This window comes from Lolium rigidum, chromosome 2 (genome assembly GCF_022539505.1).
Source record: "Lolium rigidum isolate FL_2022 chromosome 2, APGP_CSIRO_Lrig_0.1, whole genome shotgun sequence".
Lineage (NCBI taxonomy): Eukaryota > Viridiplantae > Streptophyta > Magnoliopsida > Poales > Poaceae > Lolium > Lolium rigidum.
In genome coordinates this window covers 26,407,617-26,420,462 of record NC_061509.1, presented here as the reverse complement: position 1 = coordinate 26,420,462, position 12,846 = coordinate 26,407,617, and the positions used below count along the sequence as shown (strand labels likewise).

General features: G+C 46.7%; 1 protein-coding gene and 1 long non-coding RNA gene across 3 annotated transcripts; one reads left to right on the top strand and one right to left on the bottom strand.

Moving 5' to 3' along the window:
• Window positions 1–3,130: 3,130 nt before the first annotated feature.
• Window positions 3,131–8,283, top strand: LOC124691464. 2 transcript variants are annotated; one of them, XR_006998962.1, is made up of 3 exons: window positions 3,131–3,422; window positions 5,309–7,239; window positions 7,509–8,283. It is a non-coding gene; the product is annotated as an uncharacterized LOC124691464 (long non-coding RNA). The 2 variants fall into 2 exon arrangements; XR_006998961.1 differs by lacking the exon at window positions 3,131–3,422 and having other exon boundaries at window positions 4,825–7,239.
• A 1,711-nt stretch (window positions 8,284–9,994) lies between these two features.
• LOC124686123 (60S acidic ribosomal protein P2A-like) lies at window positions 9,995–10,554 on the bottom strand. Its single transcript, XM_047220120.1, has one exon. It carries the CDS (start codon window positions 10,552–10,554, stop codon window positions 10,228–10,230), a length of 327 nt encoding a protein of 108 aa, XP_047076076.1. The 3' UTR covers window positions 9,995–10,227.
• Between the last annotated feature and the right edge of the window lie 2,292 nt (window positions 10,555–12,846).

The following is a 12,846-nucleotide window of genomic DNA, read 5'->3' as shown; positions in this document are numbered from 1 at the left end:
CTTTCCTGAATTTTATCATAAATAATGGTCCATTTATCCTTATCATTTAAACCTCTTACATTCCAATTCAAAACTTTCCAACTTAACTTTGTATGGTCTATACTCATGGATACAAGATAGGAGGGAAAAGGCCATGCACATTACCAGCAATATGCAAGAAACCAAAAAGGCAACAGCCTGAGAAAGACCAGGCTGAACTCCAATAAATAGTGACTAAATCACCTGAGAAGGCCGAGTGTCACGGAGACATTTGCACCAAAAGCAACCTGAGAGGGACCAGGTCACCAAAAACATCATACACAGCTCAACATCATAATGCCACCATAACATAAACCATAATATTAAAAGGCCATATATAGTATTCAGAGTTTGACAGCAACTAAGACAAACATGGATAAAAGACAAGATAGCCCAAAAGAGAGGGACCAATCCTTCCCAAAAGCAAGTGATGAAATGCCTGTGAATATTCATCACTATTATCAGACTCAACCAGAGTTTATTCATCACTATCATCAGAGTCTTCATCACCGGAGAGGAGACACCATCATCATCCTCGACCACTTCAACCTTGTCTTTATCAGTGAGGCCAAATTTATCATATAAATTCTTCACAACCTTGCTTTTGAGGCCAGGGATGGGAGGAGCACATGCTAAACAATTTCTATCAAAACAATTCTTCCTCCTATACCCTTTAGACTGAGCCTGAATTCTATCACTCCTTCTGACTTCAGAAATAACCAGAGGGCCTCTCTTCTTTATATTGCAATGTATCTTAGAGGTAGATGGAGGAGCACAGAGACCAGAGGTCTTCTTAGGAGCTTGGGGAGTAGAGAAGCCAGTCATGACTTCCTTGCAGGCTTCTTGGATGGCACAAACAGGTGGAGTTTTAGCAGGACAAGAGGAAGGCAACAAAAGATCCAAAGTGTCATGATCAGAGCTTTTAGTGATGATGTCCCAGGCCTTTGACTGCATAAGAGAAGAAGTCCATTTAAAATCTTCTGGAGTCAGAAGCTTGCACATAAGAAAAGCCACCCAGTCAGTAGGAACTGAGAAGGTGCTATGACTGTCAGAGACAGAAGAAGGCTTGAAGAACTTCCTCCAGACAGCAGCAGACTCCCTGGCTAAAAAACCAGGATCACCATGGGCCTCAGGTACAAGAACCAGGCCAACCTGAAGATTATTAGGTGGCCCACCCAAACCTCCATTAACTGAACCTCCTGAGCCATCAGAAGCAGAGGGATCAGAGCTTATGGTCAGAGTAACTGAGCTGTCTCCAGGAGCTCCATGATCAATCTCCATCTGCTGCAAATCATCATGGTTTTGAGGACCAGGAGCAATAAGGTCATTGAGCTCTATGAAAGCTTCACCAGGCTCAACATTGAGATCAAGGCCACCAGGAGGCCCATTAAGGTTCGGAAGCAGCATTGTCGGGAAACGAAAGTCTATATTTTGCTGTAAATTAATATTCTGCTGCACATTGCCTTGCTGATCATTGCCCATTTGATTCAAATTATTATCAAAGCCATCATGAAAAGGATGGGGCTCCCAAGCTGGCCACACAGGAGCAGGGTTATGCACAACATCATGTCCTCCAGGGACAAAATCAGGCTGGAAAGGTTGCACTGGCATTGGATGAGGGGTGGACCCATCTGCAGGAGGATCATCTTCATCAACAGGTAAATTACCAAGAAGCTTCTGACTGAGTATAAAGATAGGGACAGTCCATGATTCCCCTTGGAAAGAATTCCCATCAGTGACCACACAACAATGCGGAATGTGTTGGAGGTCAGCCACTCTAACCTTAATCACAATAGCACCATAACAACCTAGCTTCTTCATCCCAAGCTACAAAAACCCCAAAGTCCTTGACAGCCCTTTTGATATGTTCAGAATTCCAGAGATCTAGGGGATAAGCAAGGAGCAGCAACCAACACTCTTGATTATAGGTGAAATCTCGATGGTTAATCCCCTCATTGTGATTGACAAAAGAAATAGTTCTGCCAAACAAGCCGATGAGGACTCTGATTCACTAACCAATCTCTATCTGCAAAGGAACTGACTTTGATAAAAGCCGTCCCAATAGGACAGCGTTGAACCATCTCCAAAGTGAAGCCATATTCTATCTCGATAAGATTGCGCAGCATATTGCGGACAAGACCGAAGGGGATAGCATCACCTGGCGGCGGCGTGATAGTAGCAATGGCGATGTCCTCATGCTTCGCCCTAATCCCATCTGTGACATGGTATCTGCATTGTTGGGGACGGTGCGCCACTTGGATCAGCTCGTACTGGCCAGGGATGAATGGAGTTGGATCAACCGGAAAGTTTGCCATCGCTTCGAGGAGCTCCGCCGGCGAGGCGGACGGAGCGGTGCTACAGTAACCTGGGGTTTGCAGAGCTTGATAGGACAGAGGAGGCGAAGCGGCCGCGGCTGTCTGACGAGAGGAATAAAGACCAAGGTCTAGATTTAAGTGCTGAAAGGACCCGTCGGACGTGGACGGCTGAACCTGAGCCGTAGGATCCTTATCGGACAGACGACGGTCAAGCAAACCAACAAGACTAACACCATGATCTTGTTTATCCTTGGCAGTAGGAAAAACCTTTTCCATAAAAGGCGGATTTTGTTTCTTTGATAATATAGAGTGTGTCAATTAGAAATGATCTCGAGCTGGGTTTTTTGTTGTTGTTGAAGGGGTCCTAAGATGAGGGTTCATAGTAGTACTTCCGAAAAGAATTTGTAATCGTTAATTTCTGGCAATGGAATCGGAGGACACCCACTGTGTGGAGGTATTGGTTAATTGTAATATTCGAATATCGCAATAAAGTCAATATCATCTTTGATAATATAGAGTGTGTCAATTAGAAATAGCTAGTAGAGCGATTTCTTGATGACAAACTTTGTCCCCCGGCCACCAAGTTTTATTTTGCGCCATCGTACGTAGCGTACCTATATCTCAACAAATTTTGCAAGACATGATCCAACTTAAACCGTGTGTCAATTTTGAGAAATATGTATGTTAATAGGAATATTCGAATATCGCAGTAAAGTTAATATCAGTAGCCTTTCAACCTCCCAACCTCCACCCGCACGGCCGCACACACACCCACCCCACATGGATGCTGTGGCCACGCGTTTTCAGCCGAGCTAGCATGGAAACCTTCCCCACCGTTCAGTTTTGCTTCCACTGGCTACCGAATTCTTGCACACACGTACGGTGCATGAGCTGAGCTTCGGGGTTTCCGCCTCCATGCGCCCCGCCGGAAATCGATGCGCACGTCTCCAGTCCAGTCGCTGAGCGCACCATCCCCGACCTCCTCCTCCTCCCACGAAATCATCCTCCGCCAGCCGGTCGCCGGCCGCCCTGCGCGGTTGCGCCACCCGACCCAGCCGCCGGATTCGACACTCTCCGCTTCCAGACTCGGTAAATCTACCTCTAACCTCTAGATCCACTACAACGTATGATTTCTTCTGGGGATTTCCAGCCTGGGGGGGGGGGGGGGGGTAAACTGCATCAAATTGCTTAGGTACGTACGGTTGCTCTGGACAAGTCTCTCCGTGCTTTAGTACTTAGTACCAAGACAGAGCCTTCTTCACTCTGCACTACCCCTGGTCTCGTTCCCAAGAGCATTCCATGACGAGTTTTCCGACGTCTTCGGCATAGCGGCAATCAGGGTAGTGCCTTGTGCAATATATAGTGATGTGTCTCTAATCTTGATTGTTTGTTAGTGAATTTGTTTTATCACTTGTCAGTCGATCTGTCCAGTTTGATTGTAATAACAAAAGTCTGAACAATATTGTCCTAAAAGTTATGCTTTTTCATGCCTCAGATACTTGTGCTGTTTAGTTGTAGACCATTTCGGCTTGCCTCGAGTGCGTGCTTTACTTTCATTTATTTTGCAAAATCCCAAACCTGTTCTTTTGATCTAGCTTTTAGCTCAAGAACACTAGTTGTCATGTAGCCCGTAGAGAACACGGCATATGCTGTTTCTGGTTACTTTTCCGCTATCTTTACTACGTATTAAATTGGCTCAACATGTTTGATGTTCGGAATCGAGGGGAGTCATGCTCTGATACCCCTTCGCCCAACTCTCGGGAGACTAGGCGGCGGCCAGATCCAGTATCCACCGGCGTGAGATCTGGGCCCCTCTCCCTCCGCTTGCCGCTCCGGTGGCAGGAGGGGGAGGGGACCTCGTTCTTCCTCCGTTTTGTAGTTAGGGCTTGGCTGCTCTGGTGCATCGTTGGGGTGGTGGGAGCGGCGCCCGGGCAAATAAATCTGCCTCAACTCCACTCTCACACCGGCGGCGACCTTCACGGCGGCGTCTCGGAGTTGTTGGCAACGTGTGCTTGTCGATCTTTCAGGTCGGCAGGTTGGTCTTCTCACCGGTCTTCAGATCTGGCGAGATCTGTTTTTCGACGTGTCACTGGTGCTTGTCGTTGTCCACGACGGCGCTGGGGCACTGGCGGAGCTCCTTTGGGGCCAAACCGGGCCATGGCCCGCCCATGTTTTTTGCAAAGAAAAATCAAACCATATGCATGTAACTATCTAAGCCCAGCCCAACACGGCAACACTGCAATTCCACAAGCGCACCTTCCTCTATTCTCTGTATGCTGCTTCCAGTTCGCCAGCTCGTTCGTTCCTTCCTCTCTCTGATTTGACTAGGTTTAGCTATTGCAACCAAATAGAGAAGGAATCAAGGTGAGGTGGTGGAGCAGAGGAGGACCAGCACGGCGCCGACGTCGGCAACCGGGAGTCGGCCAGGGAGTCGCCGAATACCGCGGGGAGCGGGCATGGCTGCTGCATCGCATCCGCACGGGTACGGGGCCAGCTGCCGACGGTGCGCCCAGCGGCTACTGCCGGCGACTAGGAGTCTAGGACCGAATTGATTTTGTCTTAAAACAAAGGGATGGGACAAGTGAAAATGAAGATTCTTTGGCAGCAACAAATGATTTTTTGCCTTTACTTCAATTGGAATAGCAGCACTGGGAACAAAATGCTTTGATCAATGACTGATTTCTAATGATCTGGTGTGTTTGAGAACATTTTTTTTCAAGTTTCTTTAAGCCGGCCCGCCCAAGAAAACTTTTCAAGCTCCGCCACTGCTGGGGGCGGGATTGATCTCCCATAGCAACGCACGGGCATTTAACTAGTATTTACAGTTGACGAGAGGTACTACGGCTAATGCCTTCATCATTATGACCTAGGAGAGGTGTTGTTTTGTTACATAGAACTCTCCTGAATTATACAAGTACTTGCTACTAGCTCAACCTATAAACACAATTTATATCACCTTGTATTTGTGATGACAGTGTGCCATGTGTACCAATATGTTGCCTGCTCAAAGTGTTGAGCGCTAGAAGATGCAAGGTCACGCTGAACTCCACAACTATGAACTCTCTCATCTCAATTCCTTGGCGATCAGGTGTGCAGTTGTAATTGGCATCCCCAACACCATCGACCGCGATAGTAAAGCGACGATCATCTTGGACATCATCACAAAGACTGAGCTCCACGGTCCAACTCTCATGTCTTCGCCTGTTTATGCATGTGCTTATCCTCTCTAGTGTATTCGACGAACCATTACCCGTTGGTGAGAGTCATACTGTCTACACGTTCACTCTGGCCTCCCTCTTCCATGACGATGACTCAACTTCCTGTGATATGTCTGCGTTGTTGCTTCTTTCACGCACCCCGACACAATGGTTTCCACGTTCATCAGCCTTGAAGAGTGGTTCATAGATCTTACTACCAACACACTTTTCGAGATAGCGTTCGACATGTCTCCATAGAGTTTGACCAATATTGATGCATCGTATAGCGATGCCATGAACTTGGCTGCATTGCGGACAACAACCTCTTCACGGATATTGTGCTAAAAGAGGATCGTGGCATCTTCCACGGCCTAAGCTCGTTGATCGGCATCGGTGGAGGCCATGGCATATCCATTGTGGCCATTTCTAAGGAGTTCTTGCGAATCACCTGTAACATGGTGGACCTAGATCAACTGATTTAGAAAGGCACCTAGCTGTTGCATGGTGGAGTCAATTGTTGTTGACATGTTTGAGTTTATTGCAGTTGGAATAAACTCAAACATGTCACCAAGGATGTACTTCACCATGCCACAACTAGGTAACTTTCTGATGACTTGTTCTAGGTTCAACATGTTGCGGTGATTTGCGGGAACTCCTGAACAATGGCCATAGTGGCTATGACATGGCCCCCGCCGATGTTGATCAGCGAGCTGAGCCCGTGGAAGATGCCACGAGCCCCTTTCAGCACAATATCTATGGCGAAGTTGTTGTTCGCCAATGCATGCATGGTTCATGGCATTGTTATACAATGTATCAATCTTGGTCAAACTCCATGGGGACATGCCGTGCGCTATCTCGAAAGGCGTGTTGGCAATGGGATCTCTGAACCACTCTTCTAGGTTGAAGAATGTGGAAACCGTTGTGTCGGAGCACGTGAAGAGTAGCAACGGCGCGGACATGTCACACGAAGTTGAGTCACCATCGTGGACGGGGAATCCAGAGTGAGCGTGTAGACGGTATAACTCTCATCAACAGGCGATGATTCGTAGAAAAAATCGGAGACTGTACGCATAAGCCGACGGAGATACATGATCTTGGCCATGTGGAGCGTGGTCTCGGTGATGATGTTCGAGATAGCTGCCGCAATAACCTGGATACCATGATGAGCGACCTGAAGAACCCTTTAATTTGTACGAAGCTGAAGAAATCCTTGACCTTGTTGATTATTTCCGAATCAGGAGGATCAGCTCCGGTGGGTGAACCAGGGGTTGTGCTGGTTATGGCAATGGTTACACATTGCCGGAGGAACATCAACCCTGATGCAGTGTGTGCATTAGAGGCTGTGCTGGTTGTTATGAATCGCCGGAGAAAAAACTGTTCCGTTGCTGCAGGTTTGGGTTTCTTGTTAATATGTTCCATATCTCTAGCCTACATGTTTTCTTTCTGTTGTGGCACTTCTGCAGCTAGTGCGGCAGGGCTTGTCTGGTTGTGGTGATGCGTGCCTAGATCAGAAGAACTACTATATGTGTCACTTCCACAAGCTCGACTTCCTCAGTCCACAGGACCTCATTGTGGGTGCAGGTCTTTTGATTTCAAGATCTTCTGTACCTGCATCTTCAACTGGCTAAGCAAGTAAGCAAGGCAATTGAGGGTGCCCGTTACTTGCGAGATTGGTCCTTCGATCATTTGGCTTCACACGTTATCAATAGGTACCACCTACACCTTGTGCTAAATTCCATCTAATTAGCTTAATGTAAATTCTTTGTTGCTAATTATGTGTGCCAACCTACAAACTCTAACCTGAGTAGTCATATGGATTTGCTACAAAACATTATTATCTATGTACTGTTGTATTAGTTTCTAGAATTTGGAAATTTTTAAATTGAAAGAGATTATAATGTTGGTGTCAAACTTAAAGTTAAGTTTCAAAATATTTCTACACTCGAAGTTTTGATTTGAAAATTGGTTGCTCCTGCAGGGCGTTATATGGAATCAACTTGCACTATCATGGGGCCTTTATATATTATTCTGAAGAAAAATATGGAAAAGGTAGAACATCTGATTGGTGAAGCACAAGAGATCATCTCGTTAAAAAGAACCCTACAAGAAACTATTGCCCAACCACACCAGTATTCTTGTTATGGCATTCTAGGTAATGCTAACCGGAGCCATGATGTTGCTGCCAACTCCCGAGCTGCAGTCACTACTGCAACGCCACCATCAGCGGTTATTGGATGAGATAAAGATTGTGATAAGATCGTAGAAATGCTTCATGAGAGGGAAGAAGATGGTCAACCTGACGCCAATTGTGCTCAATGTTACTTTGTAACTGGCATTCATGGCGTCACTGGTTCTAGAAATTCAACCCATATACAACTTGTTTGTTCCCGTGAGAAAACGGATAGGCAAGAAAAGAAGGACGGCCATTTTGACCTTGTTATGTGGATTCATGTTTCTCAGGATTTTGGTGTGGAGATCATTTTCAAGGAGATTTTTGAGGCAGCCACGGTGACTTTTTGCCCTTACTTCAATACTCTTGACTCCTTGCAAAGTAATTTGGAGAAGGAATTGCATGGAAACGGTTCCTCTTGGTACAACATGATGGTTGGTACATAAATAGAGTTATAGATAAGACGATGTAGTGTGGTAGTACATAAATAGAGTTGGAAAATGATGTGTGGTACATAAATTTGCATTGTAAAACTCAATGAAGACTCAGTTTGTACCAAGATTACCAGTTTTTAATCTTTTAATTTTCTGCCACTTAGCAAAGATCGGTTACGAAAGAGTGGAGTTACATGAAGCGGTTATAACGTTTGCTGAATTTTCTGCAAAGTGTTGGCCTAACATGTCCACTTATGATCCTGAATGAAATTGAAGCCTCGTGGATGGGGCTTGCCTGTGCGCCCATATGTGTGCCACCCTTAGGTACGCATTGATTTTGTCACCTCAGAAAGGAAATCACAAATACGAGCACCGTAAAACACCCACGCCCAAGATTAGCAGAACAAGAAAATGAGAGAGTTTTTCTTTTCATTCGCTCCACAACATCCAAAAATATTAGCTGGATGGGCCAAATAACAATCGACACATGAACTAGCGATCCAAGGCCAAAGTGCACCAATGCAAAGTTAGCACCGTCCCGGAGCTCCTTCAGGATTGGTCGACATGGACGTTGAAGGCTTAAGCACATGAACCAACAACTACAAGTCAAGTTTCTTCATGTATTGGCCAACCGGGAGGCTGGAGCGCATCTAACAGGGATCCGTTAAGCAGAGAAAAATTATCCCAAGTCACACGCCATGGAACTGGAGTTGAACCTTTCTTGTCCCACATGAACCTGGAGAAAACTGACCGAAGAACAAGAACCTAAGGAAATCTGCGCATAGTTGCGGGTCCAGGCAAACCCCGTCCCATGTTCACGGTTATGGTGTAGAGTTGAAGAGAAAGAATTATGGGAAAAGGAGAAATTGTTTAGTTCTCTCTTCTTGCGAGAAAATCATAAGAACCACCACAATTGGCTTAACTATAACAAAAAAAAACCCATCACAATTGTCTTTTGTGACAAGTAAACCACCCACATTGCGTAACACTTTTTCAAAAAAATACCAACCGCCGTCTTCAGACGTGCTAACGAGGATTATGACATGTGGGGCCCATTGTCATGCTGATGTGGCACGGTTAGAACAGTTATGGTGGCATGTTTTAGACGGTTCTAAATTTTGGTTTTTTCTGTAATTTTCTTAGGCCCACGTGTCAGCCTAACTTTCTAGAAAAAACACAATTGTTCAGATTCTTCAGGTTCAGCACAAATCATAAGGAAGTCCCGGTTATAACAGCAAAAGACAACATCAGTGCCTGTTTTACTAGCTAGGTCCAACAAGGATCAAATGACACTAGCAAATAAGCATAGTTATTCAAAATAAAATGAATATAATTTGACCTCTAGAGACACTAATTACTGGCATATTCTCGGTAACTTGGAAACTGTTTCTAATAAACAGTGTGTGCGTGAAACAAATATTAAGTAAACATTGAACAATTCAGTCATCGATCTAGGTCTATAATATAACAAAAGCAGATCCCTCTCGCACCAAAGAAGGTAGTAAAACAAAGCTGATGGTTCCCATCCTAATTCGACATGATGCTTCACACTGAAATTCTGAAGATAAACATGACAAGCAACATGCGTGATGCTCCTTGTATTCCTCCTGATGCAACCATGAATCTGCAACTACATTATACCCTCAACATGTACACCAAAAACAAGTAGACGCGAATCTGATACAGACAAATGAAAACAGATGCAGTTATTCACAACGGGAGAAGAGCAAACAACTGCTCTCGTTCTCCACATCCAGCACAAATCATGACGGAAGCAGAGGAATCAGCGAAATCAGCAATGTTATACTAGGTACGTTCAACACAATGCAACTTTGCCAGGCATCAGACCGCCAATTCACATGAACAGGAACTATAATGCAGAATAAATCAGAGGATTTCTTCATACTAGATCCGGAACATAGCAACACAAGACTTCACCAATCAGACAAACTCCCATCAGAAGGCACTACTCGTACTTCCAAACTAAAATCTCAACAACATCTAGATAATAGAACCAAGAAACGCAGACCAGGGATACACAGATAACTAACAAGCTACGGTGAACAGCAGATCGGCATGGCGCGGACGGTGGCTCAGTCGAAGAGGCTGAACATGTCGAGGTCCTCCTCGTCCTCCTCCTCTTCCTTCTCCTCGACCTTCTCCTCGGCAGCACCGGCGGCGGCGGGGGAGACGTCCATGGCGGCGGCGGCGGCGGCGCCGCGGGACGCGAAGGCGAGCTTCTCCCTGCCGGCGGCGATGAGGGCGGCGATGTCCTTGCCGTCCACCTCTTTGAAGAGCATCTCGAGCTTGGCCTCGTCCACCTCGGCGCCCACGGAGCCGAGGATGGCGCGCACGTCGTCCTTGCTCGGGCTCGCGTTCCCGCCCAGGGTGGCCAGCAGGTACGCCGCGACGAACCTCATCTTCTCGATCGGGCGGCGGCGGCGGCGGGTTCGGCGCGCGGATCGGTGGCCGGACGGACGAACTGGTGGTGTGGTGGGTTTGGTGTGCGCGGCGGCGGTGTATATATAGGGGGCCGGTGGTGGCGGGGTTTCTTGCGCGCTGCGAAACCGGCGGGGAAGGGACTTGGCGCCTACTTTTCCGCGAGTCTCTAGCTTTCGTGGCCGCGACGGAAACGAGAAGGAAATAGGACCGGAGCCGGGCACGACTAGAAGTTACTGCTGCGGTTACTACATCCGTTTTACGGTTTTATTAGTAATCAAAAATAAATAAGCCTTGTACAACTATTTTTTATTTATAAATCAGATTATATGAAATTTGATCAGGACTTTTGGAGTAAATACGTTTTTAGAATAAATTATTACGAAATCAATATCGTTGGATACGTCGTGCATGCACCGTATTTTCATATGGTATCTACATAATACTCCCTCCGATCATTTTTGTAAGGATGGAAAAGTAAATTTCCGGTAGCCCAAAAAAACCGCCTAAGAAGAGAGGAAACATTTCGCTCTCACGACCCATGCCACACCTGCGCGAGCGAGCGACCGGTGCACAAGGAAAAAATTGGTCTGGTTGATCTTTCTTTTGCGTGGAATTGATCTTGCTTTTTTTTCGATATGGGAGCATCGCTCCGGCCTCTGCATCAATAGATGCACACAGCCATGTTTTTTTATTAAAAGAACGAAGTTCAAAATAGTGTACTTATTACAATCATATGGAAGCTAAGGCTGTAACAATAAACAGCCACACAAAGATGAACAACAAACAAAATCTATCCATCTTCAATCTTGAATCCTTCTAGTGTGCCGCCATCCAGTAGCTTGGAAATAGCAATCCCGTGCGACCGTCAAGATTCGGTTGCATCCAATAGCCATAGTATCCCGCACGTCCTCCGGAAGAAGATACGCCCAAAGTTGGATCCAATGCGCCGCACGAATAATAACCTGCAAAAAATTGGTTCCCTTTTGTTTATTAAACACAATATCATTTCTACTTGTCCATATAGACCAACAAATCGCTGAGATTCCAATACGAATATGTTCCTTATCATTCTTTTTCACTCCATTCAACCAATTACCAAACATATTCGTGATAGTAGCAGGGGAGGAATGTTATAAGCAAAATATACCATTCTCCAGATTAATTTTGTAAATGGACAAGATAGAAACAAGTGATCAATGGTCTCATTATTATCACAGAAACAACAATTTTGATTACCAGTCCACTTCCTCTTAATTAGATTATCCTTAGTAAGCAACACTTTATTACTAAGAAACCACATAAATATCTTTATCTTGAGGGGTATTTTAATCTTCCAAAGGTATTTTCTCAGAAATCTAGTATGGCCATTCATAAGGTCAAGGTTTTTTTTTTCGAGGGTTGACGGGGGGGAAAAACCCCACCGCTTGTTATATTTCCACGAAAGTAGCCTGGCAGGCCCATGTTCTTACAAACAGATAGAAGGAGATACAGGGGGTACAGGGGAGAAGAAGACACCTAAAAAACGAAAAAAGAACACAAGGGAAGGGGAAGGTCAGCACAACCGAAGCCAACCGAACCCCCTCGGGAGGCTAGCACCTCAAAGGACAATCACTATGACTTGGCATGCGAGCGAGGGGCGGTGACGAAGACCTGCAGAACCAAGATCAAGCACAGTCGAAGGGCGTCGGATAGCCGAGACTGGGGCGACGACACCGGTGTGCCGACCCCGTGGTCGAAGGGCGATGCAGGGAAGAGTCACGCCACAAGCACGAACCAGACAAGGCCACAACCAGACGTCACCTTGAGGACCTCAAGCCGACCGCTAAACGGGTATCTCCGGAGGAATACACACCGCGAGCGTGCGGACCGGGGAGCAGGTGGTGGAATACGAGGACACCAACAGGAGCACGCGAAGAAGCATCCCGGCACGATCGAACGGCGTCGGATAGCCGAGTCCGTGCGGCGACACCGGTGTGTCGCCGGCATTGCTGAAGGCGATGTGCCGCCGAGACCAAACATAGTCGAAGGGCGTCGGATAGCCAAGACTGGGGCGACGACACCGGTGTGCCGACCCCGTGGTCGAAGGGTGGCGCAAGCTGAGGCAACCCCAGGACGTCCAGGCAGCTCTGTCGGGCCACCATGACAACAACCTCGTCCCGCAAGTATACGAGCGGGCGGTCAGCGGGCCGACAAGAGGCGAGCGCTGCCCCAAGCGTGTCGGGAGGTGCACAGAGCCAAGAGGACGCCTCCACGGAGGAGCACGGCGCCCG